The sequence below is a fragment of the Tachypleus tridentatus genome, chromosome 6, assembly GCF_004210375.1.
Source record: "Tachypleus tridentatus isolate NWPU-2018 chromosome 6, ASM421037v1, whole genome shotgun sequence".
NCBI classification, from domain to species: domain Eukaryota; kingdom Metazoa; phylum Arthropoda; class Merostomata; order Xiphosura; family Limulidae; genus Tachypleus; species Tachypleus tridentatus.
Window position 1 is genome coordinate 130,344,720 of NC_134830.1, and position 24,553 is coordinate 130,369,272.

The 24,553-nt window shown below is 34.4% G+C and overlaps 1 protein-coding gene across 2 annotated transcripts in view; it reads left to right on the plus strand.

The window, feature by feature from the left end:
• LOC143253660 (protein AKTIP homolog) overlaps positions 1 to 24,333 on the plus strand; it is a 36,891-nt gene extending 12,558 nt beyond the window's left edge. For both annotated transcript variants that reach the window (XM_076507863.1, XM_076507864.1), the window contains exons 2-6: positions 911 to 1,000; positions 13,268 to 13,332; positions 16,894 to 16,994; positions 18,535 to 18,623; positions 23,839 to 24,333. In XM_076507863.1, the coding sequence (XP_076363978.1) occupies positions 987 to 1,000; positions 13,268 to 13,332; positions 16,894 to 16,994; positions 18,535 to 18,623; positions 23,839 to 23,941 (372 nt within the window). In that variant the 5' untranslated portion in view covers positions 911 to 986 and the 3' untranslated portion in view covers positions 23,942 to 24,333. The remainder of the gene's footprint in view (positions 1 to 910; positions 1,001 to 13,267; positions 13,333 to 16,893; positions 16,995 to 18,534; positions 18,624 to 23,838) is intronic.
• The last annotated feature ends 220 nt before the right edge of the window (positions 24,334 to 24,553 follow it).

The following is a 24,553-nucleotide window of genomic DNA, read 5'->3' on the forward strand; positions in this document are numbered from 1 at the left end:
ACATGTTAAAATACTGTTATGTACTCTTTTTCTTCTTTAAATCTCCTAAAGACTGAATAAAAAATGTAGTGTTACAAAATATAATAGACCTAATACTAATGTCTTATAACAAGTGTAATTAATTATAATTGTGCTTTGCCAGCTTAGAAACGAAGTTCACATAATAGCAGTTGTTAGTGTAAAGAGTTTCGTTCTCAGTAAGTTAAAACAAGATAAAGTAAATAATAAATAAAGTTTTAAGTATCAACAGCCTGCATGGTTTATCACATGTCCTTCAACTTGTTTAAAAGCTAACTTGCACTTAAATAATATATATATGTATGTATATTAAGTCATAATATTGCTTAGTTTATAATCAAATTTTTGTAAACTGTACATTATTAAAATAGTCCATTTTTTACTGACATTTTTTATCAAAAACAATTTTAATTAAAAAAGTTGTTTTTACAGTGCTGATGACTGATTATTGCTCCAATGATGTTTTTACATAAACATTGTGAGTTTGTACATAACAATAGCGACTGCTGTATTCATTGTTAAAAAATAAGTTAACTTTGTTCGTCAATACAATAAATTATTATTTTTTGCCAATATTGGTTTGTGTTTTGGTAAACGCTCCTGAAGAAGTTGTAAAGCGAAACGTTGATTGTTTAATTAAATATGAACAATATTTTGGTATTATAAGGTCATTTATTGCTAGTATTAATACTTTATATAGATAGATATGTACTACAGAAATTAAATAAATTTATTTCATAGTTCTTAACGTGTGCAGAAATAATTCCTCAGAACAAGCTATTATGTGTTTATATCTGTACCTTCTGTAGTCGGTGCTTTTGTGAGTATACCTACACTAAATTATATAATTCAGGTGAGAATCATTTAAGATGTTTACAACATATCTTTTCAGAAAGCCGAAATTTTATGGAAGTAGTCGGACTTAGACCTTTCTGTTCGTATCTAGAAAGAGACAATAAAGTTGAATCATGGAACACAGAAGGTATAAAATAATTATAATAACCTAATTTTATAAGGTTACTATTAAAATATTCTGTAGTAACTTTGTTTAAAAATACGTTTCAAAATATCCAAGTGACTTTGTTTTTTAATGCCAAAGCTATGTCTACCGAAACAGCATGTGTATTATGTAATGTTAAACCTAAAATATTTCATATTATCAGTACTTATTTTGTTCATATATATGCATATGATATTTCATCTTTTGTTTTCTATTATAAGTTGCATATCTAATTAAACTATGGTCACACCGAAACTGCCACACGAAAATGAATTCTCTGATTTTTTTTATAAAATGATAAATTGTCCCGCTTGATAAAATTTTTAATATAAGGTTCAGATCAAAATTATAGATACTTTTAAACCACTATTAATCTTTTAGCTCTAAATATCTGAATATTCACATGTGACTCGTACAGTCATACTTAGTCCTGCTTGAGGTCGAGCCGGTTACGACCTAGAGATTAGCTTGTGCATTGGAAGATCCAAGGTTCATGTTACGACATATTACTGAACTCTGAAAACTTCCATTGTGATACGTTTTGATAGAAACATACAATCCCAATATTCGGTTAAGAGTAACTGAATGAACAGCGGTTACTACTGTCTGGCTGCCCTTCATCTAATAATCATTTAGAAGCCAGTGATAGCTATGACTAAAGTTCTGGGGATCTGTCCTAGTTCTTTCACCCATGTATTGTATAAGCTGTCATCAGGATTGAAAATACCAAATACTTTTACAAGTACTTTTTATTACCACTTCTTAACTTAACCATAAACTGATACTTAACCCTACACAAGTACATAAGTATTTACTTATTAATTACATAACCTTACAACAAAAGTACTTCAATACTTTTCTTTCAAACCTCTCATGTGGACTTGATTTTTATATAAACACGATAACGTTCTTTGTAACATATCACATTGAATCATCGTCCCATTTAAATTTTGAAAGTTAATAACTAACCCAATAAGACATGGTTTAATCACACAGTCAGTTTCTTGTTGAACAGTTGATGGTTATCTTCTTTACTCAAAATGACAGCATCTACATATATGTATACAGCTTGTTCCAATATGCTGATCATGTGTGGTGCCCCGGATCAACCTTTACTTTACTGCCTCACGTGTTAACATTAATTACACCTATTATTTAGCTGTGTTACAGCAGTTGATAAAGGTTTGTAAATGTTACAACATCTGGAATACATTTGATCTAATTCGATGTAAAATCCAGAGAACTTGCTTCCTTGTTCTATTTACTTGGTTAAGTGGTTATATTCTGTTTTCAGTGTATATGGACATTTCTGCCGATACTTAGAAGCCCATCTCCAGGTTGCATAGTGGTATGTTTGCGGGACTTATAACTCTTGAAACCGGGTTACGATACTCGTGGTGGGCAGAGCACAGATAGTCCATTGTGCAGTTTTGTGTTTAACTACAAACAAATAATCAAACAAAAACTTGGAAATCCTTCTGATAATTCTCAGGGCACACTAATAACACGTAGAGACCCTTAACTATCATTAGAGGTGTCGGTCTTGGCTTTTATAAAAATATAGTTCAATTTTAGCATCGAATTTTACTGCTAAGTGGGGGGAGGGAAGTAATTCATAATTTATATTATGCAGTTTCTTCTACTAGACCGAACTTTTCTGTTAATGGATAATTTTTATTGGATAGATTTGCATGTTTGTTTTTATCTATACATAAAAATGTAAATACCAAATGAGCTTCATTTGAAATACAGGAAGCGCGACGTTACCTACCCCCACCCCCATCTGATGCCTCTTCCTGCATAAATTACGTTCATGATATATCTGCTAAAATCCTGTTAACTTCACAATCAGTACTGGTTTTCATAACTACCTGTTCATCGTTTTACCTGTCCAACATAAGTACTTAGAAACTCTTCGTTTCATTACATATTTATTCACATGGATGGACATGTATGTTTTTTCTTAGTAACCAAAGACTTAATTCATAAAAAAATGATCAGTCACGTGCCATCTATAAATTCACATGTTTTTATTTATTAGATAGTGTGTAAACTACACACGTAGGAAGATAACTACCAAAATAAAATCGCTCAGTCCGACAAACCCTGACATTTTGTTATGCATTACGTGGAATATGAAAACAAAAGAAGGTGTTGCTACCATGAATGAAAAGTTAGGATCATTTAGAACCTGGTAGACTGAGATATGTAGTAAGGATGAACATCAACTAAGGATTAGTTAGAACCTGGTAGATGTAGATATATAGTACAGGATGAACAACAACAAAGGATTAGTTAGAACCTGGTAGACTGAGATATGTAGTACAGTATTACCATCAACTAAGGATTACTTAGAACCTGGTAGACTGAGATATGTAGTACAGTATTACCATCAACTAAGGATTAGTTAGAACCTGGTAGACTGAGATATGTAGTACAGTATTACCATCAACTAAGGATTAGTTAGAACCTGGTAGACTGAGATATGTAGTACAGGATGACCATCAACTAAGGATTAGTTAGAACTTGGTAGACTGAGATATGTAGTACAGGATGACCATCAACTAAGGATTACTTAGAACCTGGTAGACTGAGATATGTAGTACAGTATTACCATCAACTAAGGATTACTTAGAACCTGGTAGACTGAGATATGTAGTACAGTATTACCATCAACTAAGGATTACTTAGAACCTGGTAGACTGAGATATGTAGTACAGTATTACACATCAACTAGAGGATTACTTAGAACCTGGTAGACTGAGATGTGTAGTACAGTATTACCATCAACTAAGGATTAGTTAGAACCTGGTAGACTGAGATATGTAGTACAGTATTACCATCAACTAAGGATTACTTAGAACTTGGTAGACTGAGATATGTACTATAGGATAAACAACAACAACGGATTAGTTAGAACCTGGTAGACTGAGATATGTAGTACAGTATTACCATCAACTAAGGATTACTTAGAACTTGTTAGACTGAGATATGAAGTAAGGATGAAAAACAACTATGGATCAGTTGGAACCTGGCAGATTGAGATGTGTAGTACAGGATTAACAACAACAACGAATTAGTTGGAGTTTAGTAGATTTAGATATATAGTACAGGATGAACAACAACTAAGGATTACTTAGAACTTGGTAGACTGAGATATGAAGTAAGGATGAACAACAACTATGGATCAGTTAGAAACTGGTAGGTGTATATGTGTAGTATAGGATGAACAACAACAAAGGATTAGTTAGAACCTGGTAAATTTAGATATATAGTACAGGATGAGCAACAACTAAGGAATAGTTAGAACCTGGTAGATTTAGATATATAGTACAGGATGAACAACAACAAAGGATTAGTTAGAACCTGGTAGATTGAGATACGTAGTACAGGATGAACAACAGCTAAGGATCAGTTAGGACCTGATAGATTGAGATACGACGTACAGAATGAACAACAACTAATCTATCGTATATTATTTGCGTAGTCATTATCACGTGTGGCGGTAACCAAAAAACATCACTAAGATGTTAAAACTATTGAAACCAGTTTATAATTTTTTTACACTACAAGAATCTGTATTGATTTCATGCGTTTAAATTCTAACATAATTTGTAGTTTTTTCAAAGATGTTATTTCTTGTGAACTGTGTCGTATTTCGCTCCTACCACAGACCACCTAATTTGTCTTGAAACATCAATAAGAGAAGCCTTTCTTAAATGCCAACATCTTGTATCAATATTCTTTGACATTGAGAAGGCTTATAACACAACATGGAGGTATGGCATTTTGCGAGACCTCCATACATATGGGTTACGTGGCCATTTACCCATGTTTATTAAAATTTTTTACTGGACAGGAGATTTCAAGTTCGTGTGGGTTCGACACTTTCCCGTTCTTTTGTACAGGAACTTGAAGTCCCTCAGGCTGTGTTTTGAGTGTCACACTTTTCAGTATAAAGATAAATGCCATCACTGAACAACTCCCTCTCACTGTTGCGAATGGGCTGTATGTCGACGACTGTCGCATCTCATGTCAGTCGTCGACCATGAGATACATTGAGCGGTAACTACAAACTGCCCGCAATCGTGTACTGAAGTGAACTGTGGTGAACAGCTTTAATTTCTCTCTCTCTAAAACCGTTTGCATGCACTTTTGCCGCCAACGGGGTATTCACTCTGATCCTGAACTTCATATTGGTGAAATTTCATTGCCAGTGGTCCCTAAGACTAAGTTCTTGGGGCTTATCTTTGACCGTAAGCTGATCTTTATACCACACTTAAAGCAGTTTCGGGTCAAATGCACAAGAGCACTGAACATCCTCTGTGTCCTCTCTTCTACCAATTGGGGAGCAGATCGATGTTCAATGTTAAAGGTATATCGTGCTCTTATTCGATCAAAACTCGACTATGGATCAATGGTCTATGGCTCTGCTAGACCCTCGGCCTTAAAGATGCTGGACCCCATTCATCACCAAGGACTTCGACTCTGCACTGGGGCTTTCCGCACCTCTCCAGTTCAAAGCTTATACGTTGAATCTCATGAACCTTCTCTGCAACTTTGCCGTTTGCAACTATCTTTACTATATTCTTCGAAACTTCATTTCTTAACAAAGCATCCCACCTGGGGATGTGTTTTCCTTTTTCAGTGGGCCGTACTTTTTCAGAACAGACGATGTGCCTTTGCTCCGTTTGGCCTTCACATCCAGGCACAATTGGATGAATTGGGTTTGTCCTTGAATAACATTGCAGATTCCACAGGTCAGCCCATCCCACCATGGCTTATTACAGCCCCCAAATGTGACCTTTCTTTCAGTAATCTGAAAAAGGCAGATACTCCAGATTGGAAGTACCGTCTTTTATTTAATGGACATCTTTCAAACAATCATTCCGTTCCCATTTATACAAATGGTTCCAAATCAGGTGATTCAGTGGGCTCTGCTATGGTTTGCTGTGGTTTGGTGGTTGAGCGCAGAATCCCCTCTACAGCTTTTGTGTTCACTGCTGAACTGTATGCCATTTCTCTTGCCCTGGATCATATTGAAGCTGAGCAGTACTCCAACTGCACTATTTATACTGACTCGTCTAGTCCTATACTGGCCCTGGAATCACTACACGTTGGCTCACACCCTGTTCTCGCTGATATTCAAAACCAACTGGCCCTTTTCTCATTAACTGCTACTTCTATCCAGTTTTTCTGGATACCAGGCCATGTTGGTATTCGCGGGAATGAGCTTGCAGACCCGGCAGCTAAATCTATCTGCTCAGGCACTATCACCACTGTGCCTATTCCGTACATGGACTATGGTCTTGTATTCAAGGCTCGGCTCCGTGCCAGCTGGCAGTCCACTTGGAGTGAGCAATGCGACAACTAACTTTTTCAAATAAAACCCTATATTGGGCTTTGGCCATCTGGCTTCCGTAAGGTTCAGAAGGAGAAAGTTGTTCTAACTAGACTATGCATTGGTCACAGTTTTTTAACTCATCGTTTTCTTTTATCTGGATCTGATGCACCAATGTGTTGTTTGTGTGACACTCAAATCACTATAAGCCACATTTTACTTTCTTGCCATCGTTACGATTCTCAACGACGGCACTATTTTAAACATGTTTTTTCCCAGGGTTTATCTGTAACATTGGGCAGTGTTATTGGTGATGGTGACACTGTCCACCTTGATAAAGTTTTTAGTTTTTTAATGGCCATTAATCTTTTTAATCTCATTTAAGTGTTGGATATTTATTCATTACACCTTTTTAATTGTGGTTCCCTTTTTACAGTTTCATTCTCTCTAGTTCAATTTGACAATGTAAAATGGTCAGAACATTATATAACTTGACACCAGGACTGGAAAGGCCAACTTCAGGTGACTAACGCTGCTGTTTGAACTACCCGTTAGTCGTCCTGGCGAGTTGTTATTACACTTTTGCTGCATGTCATTTTACACTTTTATTACTTTACCTTTTAGTACTGGCCATAATGACACATAACCCAGAACCAGGACTGGAAAGCCAAACTTGAGGTGATTGACAGTGGTTCTTATACTTACCTGTTAGTCTTCCTGGCAGGTTATGATCATTACCATTCTAGTACAGGAAGTCCTTTACAACTTTGTAGACTGGATGTCAACATTGGTTTTATGCAAGTATCTGTTTTTAATTGCTGTTTTGTTTTTACCTTCGTTTACTTTTACAAATTTTACTACATTTATTTTACTTTTACCTTTTTACTGGACATTTGGCTACTCATTATTATGATTTTCTATATGTCTTTTAAAACTTTTATTATTTTACATTTTGATCATGGCAGCTATGACACATAACCCAGAACCAGGACTGGAAAGGCCAACTTCAGGTGACTGACGGTGGTTCTTATACTTACCTGTTAGTCTTCCTGGCAGGTTATGATCATTACCATTCTGCTTCAGGAAGTCCTTTACAACTTTCTAGACTGGATGTCAACATTGGTTTTATGCCATTTTATGTTTTAATTGCTGTTTTTACCTTTGTTTACTTTTACAAAGTTTACTACATTTACTTTACTTTTACCTTTTCATTGGACATTTGGCTACTCATTATTACTATATGTCTTTTAATACTTCTATTATTTTACATTTTGATCATGTCATGACACACAACCAGGACTGGAAAGGCCAACTTCAGGTGACCAAGGTTTTGAACTTACCTGTTAGTCTTTTGGGTTATGATCATTAACATTTTGCTAGAGAAAGTCCTTTACAACTTCTTTTACTCTGCTCTCTCTCTTATTGTAGACTAGGTGTCAACATTGGTTTTATGCTTTTTCTGTTTTTCAATTTTTTTTTATTGCTTCATTTCCTTTTATGTATTTTATTACATTTAATTTATTTTTACCTTTTTACTGGACGTTTGGTGCAGATAGCCTAGCTGCTTTGTGCCATAAAACACTAAATCAATCAATCAATCAATTTTGTGAGGTTTTGGGGAGTGTTGCAGTTCAGACCTTTACCTTTTGGTTTTGTATCAGCATCTTGTGTCTTCTGTAAAGTTGTTTGCAGTTTTTCTCATCACCTGAATTACATGGATCTGTGCATACATCATTATATGGAAAACATGCTCCTTCTTATCAATTAGTAGAACAACACTCTCAGATTCTCCTTTCAGAAGCCACAAAATTGGGCTTCATTATCATACTGAAGAAATATATTTTGTTACCAGTACAATATCTCATTCATCTGTGTATTTTTCAATACTCTCTTAAGATGTGTTCAACCACCACACATAAGGCTTCAAGCCATGGAAAGAGCTGTCAGGCTTTCACTTCAATTGGTTATCTTTTATTTGGGGGGGGGGGATGTGGGCATCCATTGAGCTTCTCTTTCCTTTAGGATGAATGCATATGATGTCCCTTTACTGATCACTGTGGAATCAGTAGATCATGCATCCTGATCCTTTGGGTGAGCTGTCTCCTTACATAGGAGCAACATTGTCATTTGTCAAATAGTGATTGGATTGGAACAACACTTTTATTCCACCACCTCATCCCAAGATCCATTTGTTCAGACATCTTTTCAGGTATGGTGTGCTTATCTTCAAGGTTAGGAGCTCCAGGGTACTTGGATGGAAGACAAGTCTATTCTTCATATCAATTTTCTTAAACTTTATGCAGTACACTGGGCAATGGTTCAAAGCATGTTTTCCTTGAAGGGAAAAATTGATATGATACATTCTGACAATTCCATGGTGGTATCTCAGATTTCTCTTTGAGGAAGGACATGTTCCAAAGGGGTTAAATTTAATTTCAGATCACTTGTCTTAATCCAACTGAATTTTCCAGCATAACTGATGCTGCATCATAAGGTTTATAAGTGGATTTTCTCACATTTTGGATCTCCAATGATCAATGCCTTTGTGACTCATTGGAATCCTACACTGCAGTTGTTTTGATCTCCAATACCTTATTCTCAAGCATTGCAGTAGATGTGTTCATTTAGCAGTGGACAGATTTATATCTGTGTGCCTCTTCTACCAGTTTGGCTGTTTACCCAGGTTCTAATTATGGTTTGTTCTATTCCCTGTTGAGTTCTCTTGGTTACACCATATTGGCCAACTCAAGTATAGTTTCTGCTTCTTCACTACCTGCAGGAATGTCCACCTTTATTTCTTTCATATTCTCAGTTTCTGCTGAGACAACCTTGATCAGACATTCTCCACCCAGATATATGGAAACTCCATCTTCAAACTTGGAAATTGTGTTCCTGTTCCTTTGTATTTAATTAAATCTCTCTGTAGGACAGCCATGATCATTTATCAACAAAAGTGAAATATTTATTGTCAGTTGTGTATTGAGAGATATTTAAACCCTCATCATTCCAAAGTATCTACCATATCCTGTTTTATGACATGGGTGTTTGAGAAGGGTCTTGCTTTGTGAACAAAGGCTTTATATAACGCATCTTTATCCACTACTTTTAGGCATTCTAAATATTGGAAGGATTTTGAATCCCCAGTTCTATAAGGCCTGCTAGAATGTTTTTGTATTCTTTGGGTAAAGCAAACTTTTCAAGTTACCAAATTGGGAATTTACAGTTGTTTTTCATGTCTCATCCTCCTTTTGAGGCCTTAGTTCCTTGTTCTTTGCTTTACCGTTCTCTTAAATACTGTTTTTGTTGTTGGTCAGTATTGTTTGCAATTCATGTGCATTGGACTATTTATCATTGCCCATTTGTCCTGCTTTACCCTGATAGGTCTTTTCTTCCCAAGATTCATGCAATCAGGAAAGGAGAAGCCTTCTTACCAATCCATTTGCCAGCCATTTCTCACCTTTATGACATCTCCAATCCTGATTTGTTGGTATGTCCTGTAGAACCTTCAAGTGTTATGTGGCTTGTACTAACTCATTGAGGTACTAAACTCGGGCAGAGTGATTACCTCTTTCCTTTCAGGCTGATTGTCTCTATGACTGTAATCATCCCTTTACCTTTACACTTGTGGAACTCAAACTGGCCCTTTGTTGGTCTGACCTGATGATATACACTGTTAAATGCTGTGCCATCTATCTCCTGCATCTCTTGCTATTCTTCTGATTGTTTTTAACTAGATATGGCAGGAGAATGTTTTTTCCTGATGCCTGGCACCAAGTTATTTTCCTACCTTACTCTAAACTTTAGAAGGATCCCAAGAATCCTTCAAATTGCCATCCAGTTGCTTTAACAAGCTGTCTATACAAAATCTTAGAGAGGATGGTTAATTTTCATCTTGTTTGTTTCCTCAAAGTAAACAACCTCTTCTCGCCCACCCAGCGTGGGTTTTGATGACAATGCTCCACCATGGACCACCTGATTCGCTTCAACCCTCAACCAGAGAAACCTTTCTCAAACGACAACATCTTGTATCAATATTCTTTGACCTTGAGAAGACTTGTAATACAACATGGAGGTTTGGCATTTTGCAAGACCTCCATTTATATGGGTTACGTGACAATTTGCCCATATTTATTTAAAATTTTTTAATGGGCAGACAATTCCAAGTTTGTGTGGGTTTAGCACTTTCCTGTTCTTTTCTACAGGAACTTGGAGTCCTTCAAGGCTGTGTTTTGAGTGTCACACTTTTCATTATAAAGATAAATGCCATCACAGAACAACTCCCTCTTACTGTTGTAAACTGGCCCTATGTCAACAACTTTTACATCCCATGTGAGTCATTGAACATGTGATATCTTGAGCAGCAGCTACAGACTGCCTTCAGTCATATATTGAAGTAGAACACAGCAAACGGTTTTACCTTTTCTGTCTCTACAATCATTTGCATGCACTTTTGTCATCAACGGGGTATTCACCCTGATCCTAAACTCTGTATCGGTGAAGTTGTGCTACCTGTGGTCCCTGAATCAAAGTTCTTGGAATTTATCTTTGCCCATAAGCTGACCTTTTTACCACACATCAAGCAACTACAGGTCAACTGTACAAGAGCACTGAACATCCTCCATGTCATTTCTTCCACCATTTTGGGAGTGGATTGATGTTCTATGCTAAAGGTATATCGTTTTCTCATTCGAATGAAACTAGACTATGGATCACTGGTCTATGCCTCTGCCGGAACCTAGGCCTTAAAAATGTGGACCCCGTTCATCATCAGGGACTTTGGCTTTGTGCCAGGGCTTTCTGCACTTTCCCAGTTCAGAGCTTATACACAAAGTCTCGTGAACGTCCTTTGCACCTCTGCCATTTGCAACTGTCTTTATTGTGTGCTTTGAAACTTTATTTCTTACCAAAGCATCCCACCTGGGGTTGTGTTTTTTTTTCCTTGGTGGGCCATGCTTTTTCAGAACAGACAATCTGCCATTGCTCCTTTTGGCCTTCATATCCAAGAGCAGTTGGATGAATTGAGTTTGTCCTTGGATAGTATTACTGTATCCAGGGGGTCAGCCCATCCCACCATGTCTTATTACAGTCCACAAATGTGACCTATTTGCAAGTCATCTGAGAAATGCAAATACTCCATATTGGAAATACTGTCTGTTATTTGCTGAACATCTTTCCAACCATCCTTCCATTCCTATTTATACAAATGGTTCAAAATCAGGTGACTCTGTGGGCTCTACCGTAGTTTGTTGTGGTTCAGTGGTTGTGCACAGAATCCTCTCTACAGCTTCTGTGTTCACTGCTGAACTGTATGCCATTTCTCTTGCCCTGGATCACATAGAAGATAAGTAATACTCAAATTGCATTATTTATACTCATTTACTTAGTTCTCTACTGGCCATTTCACGTTAGTTTATACCCTGTTCTTGCCAATATTCAAAACTGATTTGATCCAGTTTGTCTAGATATCAGACCACATTGGTATTTGTGGGAATGAGCTTGCAGACACTGCAGCTAAATCTGTCTGCTCTGGCACTATCACTGCTGTGCCTTTTCTATACATGGACTATGGTCCTGTATTCAAGGCTCAACTCCATGCCAGTTGGTACTCGACTTGGGGTGAGCAATGTGAAAAAACAAGCTTTTCCAAATAAAACCCTCTTCTGGACTTTGGCTGTCTTGTCTCCATAAGGATCAGAAAGAGGAAGTTTTTCTGACTAGACTATGTATTGGTCACAGTTTTTTAACTCATAATTTTATTTTATCTTGGACTGATACACCAATGTGTTAGTCTGTGTAACCCTCAAGTCACAATAAGCTACATTTTACTGACTTGCCATCATTGAGAGTTGTAACAATGGCACCATTTTAAATATGTTCTATCCCAAGGTTTATCCGTAATGTCAGACAGTGTTATTGGAGATGGTACACTGTCAACCTTAGAAATGTTTTTAGTTTTTTAAAGGCAATTAATATTTTTAATGCTATTTAAGTTTTTAATTGATACATTAGACCTTTTTTAATGTGATTCCCTTTTAAGTATCAAAGTACATCTAGATCAGTTTGAAATTAGAAAATGGCTGTAGCATCAAATAACTTGAAACCAGGACTGCAAAGGCCAACTTCAGGCCACTAACACTGCTGTTTGAACTACCCATTAGTCATCCTGGCTGGTGAGTTATAATAATTGAAATTTTGCTTTAAGTCTTCTAACACTTGTATTACTTTACTTTTTGAAAATAGCCATAATATCAAATAACTCAACCAGGACTGGAAAGGTTAACTTCAGATGACTAACAGTGAATTTTAAACTTCTCTGTTTAATTTTAACTTTTTACTGGTTGTTTGGCACAGATAGCCTAGTTGCTATATAACATATATCAGTAAATGTCAATATGCATGTGTATCTATTCCTTTTGGATTTCCACATTTTTTGATCAAGCAGCACCAAACTTAGCACAGTGGTAAAGGATGACTTGAGGAAGGTCATGGGAGAGGGTTAGTCCTTTTTTCTAAATTTGGAAAAACTATCAATGTTGAGTATCCTTCAGCATTAGAATGACTATGTCACCGCTGATACAATTTTTTATAAATGGTGTCTTTCTTTTCAGTAATAGTACCTTTATATATTTTTATTGCACTTTTAGTGTTATTATGTTAAGAAAGGAAAATAAGGCACAATTTTCAATCTTTTGGTAGATACGAGTTTTTAATTCATTCATTTAATGAACAGGTACAGTGGCTATATATGTATGCACACCTGAAAGACATATAGTAGTTGAAATATCAAAGTGTAAATGCCAATTTCAAGAGATTATGTGCACTTCAAAATAATTCAACCAAATTATATTAAAAATATTATTCAAGTGGTAATGCAATAATATTAATGTAACTTTTCCCTTTTCTCACAGTGTGATGCTTCAGAGACAAAGGTTACCTGGGGTATATGTTGTTCCATCAGCTGGTTCACCACTGAGTAAGTTAACCTCTGTATTTTAAACATCACTTTTACTTTAATACAAATGTAGTGTATTGTTTTATCATTTTTAACATAGGAAATTGTGGTGTTGGAGCAGATTTGTTTGAGTTTATTGTGATAAAATTATCACTATTTATTTCAGAAGTTACTACAAAAATAAAATACTAGTTCAAAGCTGTTACAGAAATAGAAAAGCTTTATAAGATGCATCATTGCTTTACCCATGGTTAGTTTTGTGAGAATCAATGAGTATTTGTAGCATAGCTGCAGTTAAACAATGTTAGTTTGTATACTTAGCTGTTCACAAAAAGAAAACTAATAATGAAAGTATCTTTTGGGCTTATCTTACATTTTAATTATAAAATTGTACATGTATTTATTACCATGAAAATGAATATAATTCTACATTATTGTATTGAAAACAAAGAACATTTAATTTGTTACATTAACATAAAATTTAAGGACAGCAAGGGACCTGTCAGTTCTTTCAGGCTATCCCATCCATTAAAGTAATTTTAGGTGAAACTACAAGTTTTTAAAATACTTGCCAAGCCTTTTCTTAAACTCCATTAAATTTACTTCATCTATTACATCTGAAAACAATCCATTCCAAAGGCCAGTTGCTGTATCAGAAAAATAAAACTGTTTTCACTAAAGATATTCCTACCCAGTGGAAGTGAGGGAAAATATCAGTCTGGGCAAGAATTCAGAGTGCCATTCCTGAGGACTTGTGTGCTAAATTAAACACCAAGCTTAATGAAATAACTTTATTACAAATCTAGTATAAGATATTTGCAGCTAAACAGTCACACTTGTCCTGCCAAGCATCCAGTTGTTGTTCTGATGAGATGGATCACATCTTCCTAGCCTTTAATGAGCCAGACTTCTCTATCGCAGCTTTGGAGTTGATTGAATCAGCTAGTTCATGTTTGATGGAGAAGATGGCTAGGTTATTGAGCATTAATTGGCTTATTGTGGATCTCAAGTAGGTCTTAATTTCAGTTTGGAAAAGCTATTTATATGTTGTATTGCTCACACACTTAGTGAAAAGGAATGTCCTCAATATGATGAGAAAGTTAGGGAAAGATTCTTCAAATCTCCACTTAACATATTTAAATCTTCCACGTGCCTTCTGTCTACTGTTTTGTTTTAGTGGCTTCATCATAGATTTTGATGTGTCAACAAAGATGATGAAATTCTTTCTGTAGTCCACTGTTGATGATATCATAGTATATCTCTATGAGATGGTAAAGGGAGGGAGCATATCTATATATGTAGTTTACAGGCTGCTTATCCTAACCAACAGTGAGAGATGTAAGGAACATGGCTTTTTAATTCCAATTCAGAGTAGTGAAATCTTGGCTACCTTCTTGGGTCTGGCTTGTAGTGTTGATAAATTAGGTAAAATTTCCACCTGTATATGAAGAACATACCTGTTCTGGATGTAGTGCACTAGGGTGTGAATTATCCATTGACTCAGTTATGATCTATACAGATAATGCTTTCATCAGTCCCTTCACCTTATCAATGTTGGATTTTAACTATAAGTGTAAGAGGGGGTGAGTATTTTTTTAAATTAACATTTTGTTAAATTAGGAATGTATTTCTACTAATACTTACCCCTCTCACACACTCCTCCCTCTCTTTCTCTCCATTGAGAGCCAGTGTTAGAGATTGGGATGGTATCAGCCATAAAAATGTGATAACATTTTCAGAATAAGGTGTTTCTAACAGCATCAGGATAGAGACACAGGTGGAGAGTGTCATGATACAAATATTGGCAAGAGCAATTGAGTGGTGTATAAAAGACTGGAGCAAGCGAGAAAAATCAGATCAATTCTTAGATTGACAAAGGAAGAAATCCTGGCAGTTGAGTAATAGTTGTAAATGTAAGTAGAGGTTAAGTACTATTGGAAATACTCTTTTGATTTAAGAACATTTTAAGTTTTAAATTATAATTCATTTATAGTTCAATCAAATGCTTAAAATTAAGAAATAGAAATGTGTTATCTCATTTTAACTCTGTTAAATAATTCATCTTAAAATATCTTCCTTGGATCATGTACATAATTTCACATTTGTTTTCAATTATAGTTCAATTTAAATGTTTCATTTTCCTTTCTTGTTCCTTACTGTTGATTATATACATCACATGTCAACAGGAACAAGCAGGCAGTAGAATGGTATGAACAGCAGAGATTCCTTTATTTTTGACAAAAATAATTTAATACACTATTTTGTACTGTAAGACATGTAGAGCAAGGGCAAAGTTTGGTTATTTTGTAGCAGTTATTAAACCTTTCAAATGTGAATTTTAAAACAGAATACATAATTAACTAAAATATAAAAATGTACATACAACTTAAGTGTCTCTCTATATAACATTTATGTAAGAAACAAATGAAGTGCTGCTGTGAACAAAGTGGCCAATACTAGTATAAACAGTTTGGTGCTAATTTCAAATAACTGTTGTTGAATTATTGGTTAAGATTAATTGTTTCTAACAGTTGTAAACATGTGCATGTTAAAAGTATGTTTAACTTCTAAAGGTTAACTGTGTAAGGTGGGAGTTGCACCTGTGAGAGGTAGACAAAATATAGTCTGTATTTTATCTTTGAAACATACTTTTCAAAAGAGTACATAAACTAAATTACTGTCTAGACTTGTAGACACATGACCACCTATTTATGCTTCAAACTATACTTTGCCAAATTTAGCATTGCTTATAGCTTTTCACATAATACAAAAGTAAGAGATTTCATTTCTGCTTTCAATATTTCTTTTGAAATAAAGAAACAAAACTAAAATTATATAAAACATCAAACACTAACACACTTGATAATAATTTCTTTACAATATGATTGTGAAGTGGCTTAAATTTTGAATGTAGCCTAGTGATATGCATATAGGAGTTTAAAAAGTGTCATTATGAAAAGGTTAAACACTATCCAGATTCCCTTTATCTCTCTCCCTATCTTTTATTCTCCAAGAGAAAGCAAGTATAGAACTTTGTCATTCTGTGGTACTGTACCTACCTCAACATTCTTAATATGGCTAGAAATACCAAAGAATTTAATGTAAGCAGCAAACTTTATTAATGTACCAGTAGTAACTCTATTAATACCATTAATACAAACAGTTAAAAACAGAGGCCCAAATGCTGGGCACTGAGGTTTTCCACTAGTAACAAGGATCCAGTTTGATGGAACTTTAGTGCTAACCATATGCTTTCTTCCATTTAATTAATTCTTCCCAATCCATACTGATGAGATTTTCTAAGTTAATCTCGTTTCATAGCACATTATTAAAAGATTTTTCCAAACCTGTAGTAAACAAGTCCAAATAACAAGTAATGTTTACAAAAAAGATAAAGATAACAAATCAGTGAAGCAAAATTAAGGCACTGTAAAAAAATTGACCTCAAAACTTCTAAATGTGTATAGTGAGTTATGTATTAGATTGATACTCTTTTGTTAAATGTATTTTCCAGATTGTTTTGTTCTCAGTTTATTTTCATTGTATGTGTATATATTTTAAGCCTTATTTACGTGTTAATAGAATGGTTTGGAGTGCTGTTCATCTGGCAAGGGCATTACCAAGGAGGAGTATTTCGTTTCACCTTGTACATGCCAGACAATTATCCTGATGGGGATTGCCCAGTAGGTGATCAACCTTAATTGTTTATTTTTTTAAATTATTAGCATTATAAAGGTATACAAAAATGTTTTTAAGACGTTCTTGTGAAATTTATTACAATGATTTCAGAAAGATCATAATTTTGTGCATCATTTTTTTTTGTGTTATTGCTCATTGTATACTAGAACCTTATCAATCAGAAGTTAGAGTAATAGTTTGTACATTCATTCCAAGGCTGATATATCCTTAATAAAAGTTCTCAAAATTATTGTACATGATATGACATTATTAAGAAAAATGAACTAAGGACATTTAAAAAAAAAAAAATTGTCTAATACCCTACATATGAGAACTTTGATAATTGCATTGGGTTTTAGATCCCTACCAAAAAGTACTTTTTAAAGTATAAATTTATTAATTATTAAAATATAATGTTTTTAAATACTTGGTCTTAATATGTAAAGTAATTATACAACTTAAACAACTTAATCGAATTTTAGCATCAACTTTAATCATTAAAATTAGCACAAAATTTATACTTTTATGAATTTTAAAAATTCTAAGAAAAATGGTTTATTCTAGCTTTTTCTACTGCATTTAATTCTTATATTATTTTACCTATTAGCATTGTTTCATTTTATATTAATTGCATAATTTATTCTCTAAAAGGAGCATTTTCATAACTTGCAAAGAAGAGAGGTGAAGTGGAATTATGAGAATGATGAATGATAAATAAATTAGAATGTATTTAGAGGTTAACATCTTTGGTTTCAATGAAAATATCTTGTTATTACATAATTCTTTTATACCTTCCTTACATTATTTCCTTATTTAAAACTACAACAAACTTAAGCACTTGTGTTGCCAAAAGTTTTGTATAAGCTAATGTTGCAAGTGATGTTAATTAACATTAATCAACTTGTAAAAAATTACTGATAAAGCTAAAACACTGGCTGGTTCACATTCTTTCTTGAGAAATTATGTACTTTCTTAACTACTTTGTACATATGATATATTTTTGAATATTATGCAAACTGTTACATCACATCTTTTGAACTACATATATTATTAAATCTTTTGATCTCAGTGTTATCAAAGTCAACCATATCTACATACACAATGACCTGAAGAAAAAAAGGAAGAAGACTTTCAAAATGTCATCCTTTACACTTGTCTTCACAACAGGCAGTTGTCATCCATTTTACAAAGTTTTGTTATGAATATTCTGCCTGAACAGTCTATAAACTGTACATGTGTTTCTTGTAGTCTCTGAAGCTTTCAAACCTTTTTTAGTTCATGTAGCATACATGCACCTCTTTTAAAACTGTTCCTTAGGTTTTTATAGGTTAAATTTTTTTTCTAAATGTTTGTCAATTAACTTAAAGTAAGAAGTAAGGCTTATTAAGACATTGTCATTGAGAAAAAGGCAAATATTTGCAAGTTGTTTTCCTCAAAACTCAATCACAACTTTTTGAAAAAAAAACGTTATTTCCTTTCCAATCTAATATGTACTTAAAAATTGAAATATATTTTGTATTAAAATTTGATATTATTTTCTTACAGCTAATAGTTTTTGAACCATCAGTTTTTCATCCTTTAATAAATATTGAAACTGGAGAACTAGATGTAAAGAGAGGATTCCAGAAATGGAGGTCAGTTTAAGATACAGCCATTATTATTGTTTTACAAATTGAAAGTATTTCCATATCAGACACTGAACTACATTATTTAGATCTGGTTGTTTAGGGAATTAATATATTTGATAAAAGTAATGATTTCACATTTCAAATATATTGTCTTCCTTCACCAAATAATGCTGTACATTTGTAACTTCTTTGATATTTTAATATAAGTAATATACCATCCTTAACATTTAGTACGAACACATTTGTAATAAAATTGATATTTAGTGGTTTTTAATAATAATACAGTAATTGAATAGTTTAAATTGTTGTATAATAAGTACAGAACATATTTATATAATTCCAAAATAATAATTCACCTACTTGCACAAGAATGCCATTTCCTTTGCATGTTTGCTTGTGAGATTTGCATGCTACTAGCCTTGTGCTAATTTGTACTTAAATTCTCATATTTAACATGAACTGTGCTGGTGCATGATGACATAATCATGCAGTGGTAGCTCTCTACCAGTAGCAGGGTAACGTGATCTCCATTTGTACAAACTCCCTCTGTGCACTTGCATTTGTGATAACTTCATTCTTTTCATTGGCATTGAAGTTTCAAATTTGTGTTCAATTTGATGAGATTTACATTGGTTAATGAAACTTTGGTTTTTGTTTTCTATAGTTTTGTAACAAAAGTGTTGATTATTGTCTTGAATTCTCACCTGAATGTAAATGATACTTATTGATTATGTTACACTCAGCCCTTATTTTATACTCTGGCTTCTGGAGGCTTGTTTACTTTTGAGAACGTTGCAACCTTTGTTCAACATGCTATGGATTACCACAGGTTTACTGGTTTATTTACCCCTGTTCCTTCACCTGATGTTCTTTCTCTCAGTCAGGTATGGCTTATTGTACTTCAAATGCAATCTGATTTGCTTTGAGTAGTGCCTTACCATTTGGAGAATGTCCAGTCTCTTCTGGTTTTCATTCTCACGTGTGTTCATTTCCTAATTTTTTAACTGTATCCTGTAATATTCTTTTTCACTTTGTGAACCCAGTTTCTGAAGTTTATTTTGTTTTTCCTCCTTCCTTCTTATTAAATTTTTTTTTCCTATCACACCCAGATGTTTCATCCTGCTTATATTTGTGACACTTTTATGTCTTGACTTGCAGATGTTCATCCTTTCTAGATTCTCTGCCTTTTGTTATCTATTTGGTCTGCTTTGTGATCAGGCCACTTGCTTTATATTTGATTCTGTGGTTCCCCATTTTTGCATTTTCATCTTTTTCTCACCACCCCTGTCTTTCCTCCATATATTGTCTGAGGCATTTCACCATGCTTTAGAGAAGTTTTGTGCAGAAATTTATTTTTTTTTCTCTTTGCCTTTTTAACCTATTCCACTTCTGTTCTATCCCTCCTTACTTTGTTTCCCTTTGTTAGGACTTGTTAAGTTGCATTCCATTTTACAGTACCTTTCTCTTTGTCTGGATTTCTTTCTTCAGGTAGCCTTTGTTGATGGTGTTCATTTCTCACTGGAGACCAGGTTTGAAGTTATATTACTTATTTCCTTATTACTTTCTCATGTTTTTTTTCTTAATTTTGTTCTTTGATTCCTATTCCATGTATAATCAATTTATCAAAAACCTTCTCATTCCAGGTTCTAGAGCCTTTTTTTTCTCCTTCCATTACCTAACAACTGGTGCATTGCTTATCTTGACAGTGTGATTTTATTGTCATGTATGACACTCTAGACACCCAATTGTTTTATCTTACCTCTAGCTGAACTCATTTTCAATAGCCTCTCTTGCCCCATCTTTCTTTGCTCCTTTTCCCACTTTTTTTTCTATGACTCTGTATGGTCTTTTTACCTGGTCTGTAGTTTCTTTGGTTATCATATCAGATACCATTGCACACATTGCTGTTAATCCATCCTCCCTATGTTTTCTATTTTCTGTCTATCAGATTTGCATCTTTCAATTCCTTGCTGTTCTCCATGGCACAGCATTAACGATTTTTGTATTCATTTGGCCTAAGACTGTCTTTTTTTTTTTTCTAGATGATTGACTTTTGTTGGCCCACTTTTGGGTAATATCCTTCTCACACTTCAGTTTCTTTCCAGGAAACCACTTGGATTGAGTGACTTGTCAGGATATCCAAGTCCTTTTCATGCCCACTCAATATATGGTATTGTTGGTATTTTTGTTCACTTCATTCTTTTTTGCTTGTGGGTTTTGGGGTATCTGGACACTAGGACTTGCACTTCTCATTGCCATTTTGCATGAGGGGTTCTTTTGCTTTTGGGATTTTGACTTCCTTGAAACCCTAATTTCATAGAGATTTGCACGTTAATCTCCTCCAATGGATCGTACATATCTAAGGAATTTTTTTCTCAGGTTCCATTGTTCTTTTTTGTGAACTTCCCCTCTTCACTTTCACAAGGAATTGTCATTTTGAATGGACCATTTCCATACTTATGGCCCTTTCTTACCAACTTCTAAACCACATCTATCTCTTTACCAATGCTTTCTTCTTGGATTGAGGTGCATCTCTGTATGACATGATCTCTGGCATCTGGATGCAGCATGACTGATCACCTCAACTCACTGTTATTTGGAACATTTCCATATCTTTCCTTTTCTGGCTGATCATACAGTCCACTCTGATGCATCAACAGTTATCTTTACACTTACTATTAAGGGAATATATATTCCAGTTCCTTTGCTTTTGGGCATTGGACTGTATCCTTCTGGGCTTATTCCTGTAGGGTTAACTTTTGTTCCTTGTTATGTGCCTGGAGCTGTGTATCTTGTGAGAGACAGCCTGTCTCAACCAGGTTATGTTTCTACCCATGGTGTGATCTCTTCTCTCCCATGGTCTTTTTGAGTTTGTTCTTGCTTGGGTATGCCCCTCATGACACCTTTGCCAGTCCTCTCTACTCCAGTCTTCATCTGTTTTATTATCTGTTCCCCATCCTGTGGCTCTGGCTGTCAAAGTTCTTAGCCAGGATTAGTGTCTCCTATTGGAAAATATACCTTTTGCCTATAATTCTTTTCCACTAAACCCTTGGGTCTTTAACTCGATACAGGAAAGTCCTTCTAAAATCCTACTATGACCAACTTAATCTTGGTTTTCTCTGCTTCATCACTTGGTATCAACACCTCTTTCGTATACCAAATATCCATTCACTTTTGCTTCAGTATCATGCATCCCTTTTTTATGAAAGAGTATCCCTTTATCATGTATGAAATTTGTATTTTTCATCAAGACAGATTTTCCTATCATGTAACCTTTTCTTGTCAAATTCCTATTTTATTCCAATTTTGTCTATCTCAGTATGACTGTGGTGATATTTTGTTATTGATCCATCCACCATTCCTCTCCTCCTGACTGTTTTATTATGCCCCATCTTTCTGCCTTTTATTAATTGGATGTTCAACCATGGTTTGTCAGTCTCCACCATTGCTGATTATTGGGCAGCACTTTCTGGTGCATTTTACATTTCCTTCTACTTTTTACTTGGTTCTGCTCTTTCCCTCTTCACCGTCCTCCTTGCTTAACTTCTATACGAGCCTGGCATGGTCAGATGGGTTAAGGCATTCAACTCATAATCTGAGGGTCCTGAGTTCGAATCCCAGTCACACCAAACATGCTTGCCCTTTCAGCCATTGTGGCATTATAATGCAACAGTGAATCCCACTATTCGTTAGTAAAAGAGTAGCCCAAGAGTTAGCTATGGGTGGTGATGACTAGCTGCTTTCCCTCCAGTCTTACACTGCTAAAGTAGGGACAGCTAGTGCAGATAGCCGTAGTGTAGTTTTGTGCAAAATTTAGAAAACGAACAAACAAACTTCCATACTGGACTGTATCCATAATGTGGTTTTGCATGCCCCATTCATGCCATTGGATTTTTACTTTCTGTTTCACTTTTGTATCTTAGTTCATCCTTCTTATTTGTGGTCACTATTGTTTAGATACTTATGCTATTGATGGCTCTCGCATCCTTTTTCAAGATATTTATTCACCCCTGTACTTGGACTAGTATTTCCTTCTTCAATCTTCTGCCACTTGTAATAAATAATAACCTTTCCTTCTCTCCTATTTCTATTCCTTTTTTTTTCTCACCTATATGATTATTCAGACCCAAGTCACCTCCTTTGGCCTGTTCAGGATGTGAGGTGTCACTTCTGCCTTTTTGGATCCTTGTCATCTTCTGTTCCTATCTTGATACATCTCATTTTCCAGGGACCTCTCTCCTACTCTTAATGGATGAGTCATTCAACTGTTCTGGCTAGTATATTCTCCTCTTGATGGAGAGTGCTCACAGGTTATTTCTTTTTTTATTCATCATTTTTCTCATTTTCTTCTTTCCCAATGTTGTTGGCCATAGCATAGGATTCTTCAGATGGACATGTAGATGACTTTCTATACAGACATCCCTTCTTCTCCTGACTATCTAGTTATTTTGTTTTCTATGAGAAATTGACTTCTACTAGTTCCTGTACTTCAGTCAATCCACCAGTAGAAATGAGTAAGTTTGTTTCTCCTATCTTCATACATGATCCTGCCAGGTGGCTGGTGTTCCCTCAAAGGATACATTTATTTTCTAAATTGTAGAACAATCCATAATAGCAGAAGTCCTTCTTTTCTGCCCAGGCAATCTCACACCACCAGTGTCCACATTAAAATAAAAGTATATTTCACCAAAGGTATGGACGTATGATTTTTCTTCCCTTTTGATGTAATATTTTTCAAAGATTCTGCAGCTTAGTTAAAGTTGTATTTGTATGTATGTTTGTGTATATATTTAATGTGTGTGTGTGAATTTCACACATATATCAAGAAAGATAACGTTTGAATAATGAAGTTTTCTAAAAGATGACATTTTGTTGAACTGTTGAAAACAAAATTACTGAATTCTGAGTTTAGAGTTTTCATGAAGAATTTATGAAATGATTAAAACATTAGAGGGTCATCATATGTTTTATAGGTTTTATTCCATGTAAGGAATTTTGTTTTTCATAGGCTCCTCTAATTTCAAAACAAGAAATTCAGATTTGGTATATTAAGCTTATTAATTGATACTGTTTTGAAGAAAAGTGTAATTTTTTAACTGTTAAAAGGTAGATAGATTTGTGGAACATATTTATTGAAAACTGATACATATTACTGGTGAATTTATAAACGTAATTATTTGTTAAAAAAAACAACTAATACTTTAATCTTTCTATTTTATAGAAGAAATGTCAATCATATTTGGCAAGTAATTTTGTACGCTCGTCGAATTTTCTATAAAATAGAAAATCAAAATCCACTGAATCCAGAAGCATCAGTTTTGTAAGTAAATGTCCTTTTAACAGAAAATCTTGTTCAAAGAATTCTGCACTTTCACCAAAAAGTTGTAGGCTAATAACTGTATCGTACACGTTGTAATAAACATTTATCAGTTAATTTTTGCTTATTTTGACTTCAAGTGGGTATTAGTCATTATAACTAATTCAACTTTGGAATACAATACCCAAGTGACCTTTTCTAACTTATGCCATAACTTATGATAAGTGTGTGAACTTTTCATATGTACCCTAATAAATATCTGAAAAAGGACTGAAATTTGTAATAGTTTAGTTATTATAAGGTAAAATTCCTGTTATAAAAAATTCTAGAGAACTTAATCTTGTATGAAATGCAAATGATTAGTTATTTAGTCTTACTTCTTAAATTCCTGAGGGACTAGGTAACGAATGCAGTGTTTAAAATGTAATAGACCTAACTAATGTTTTATGACAAGTTTAATTATAAACTGATAAATTTATTGTAACATACAGTTGTTTTTGTTTACCAATTGATTGTTCATCCTTGCTGGTTTGCATTGTATTAATTTCTGAATATAAAACTTTGAAAGTTTCATGGTGTAAAGAGAAATAACACTAAAATAAAATGAGAGAAGTTATAA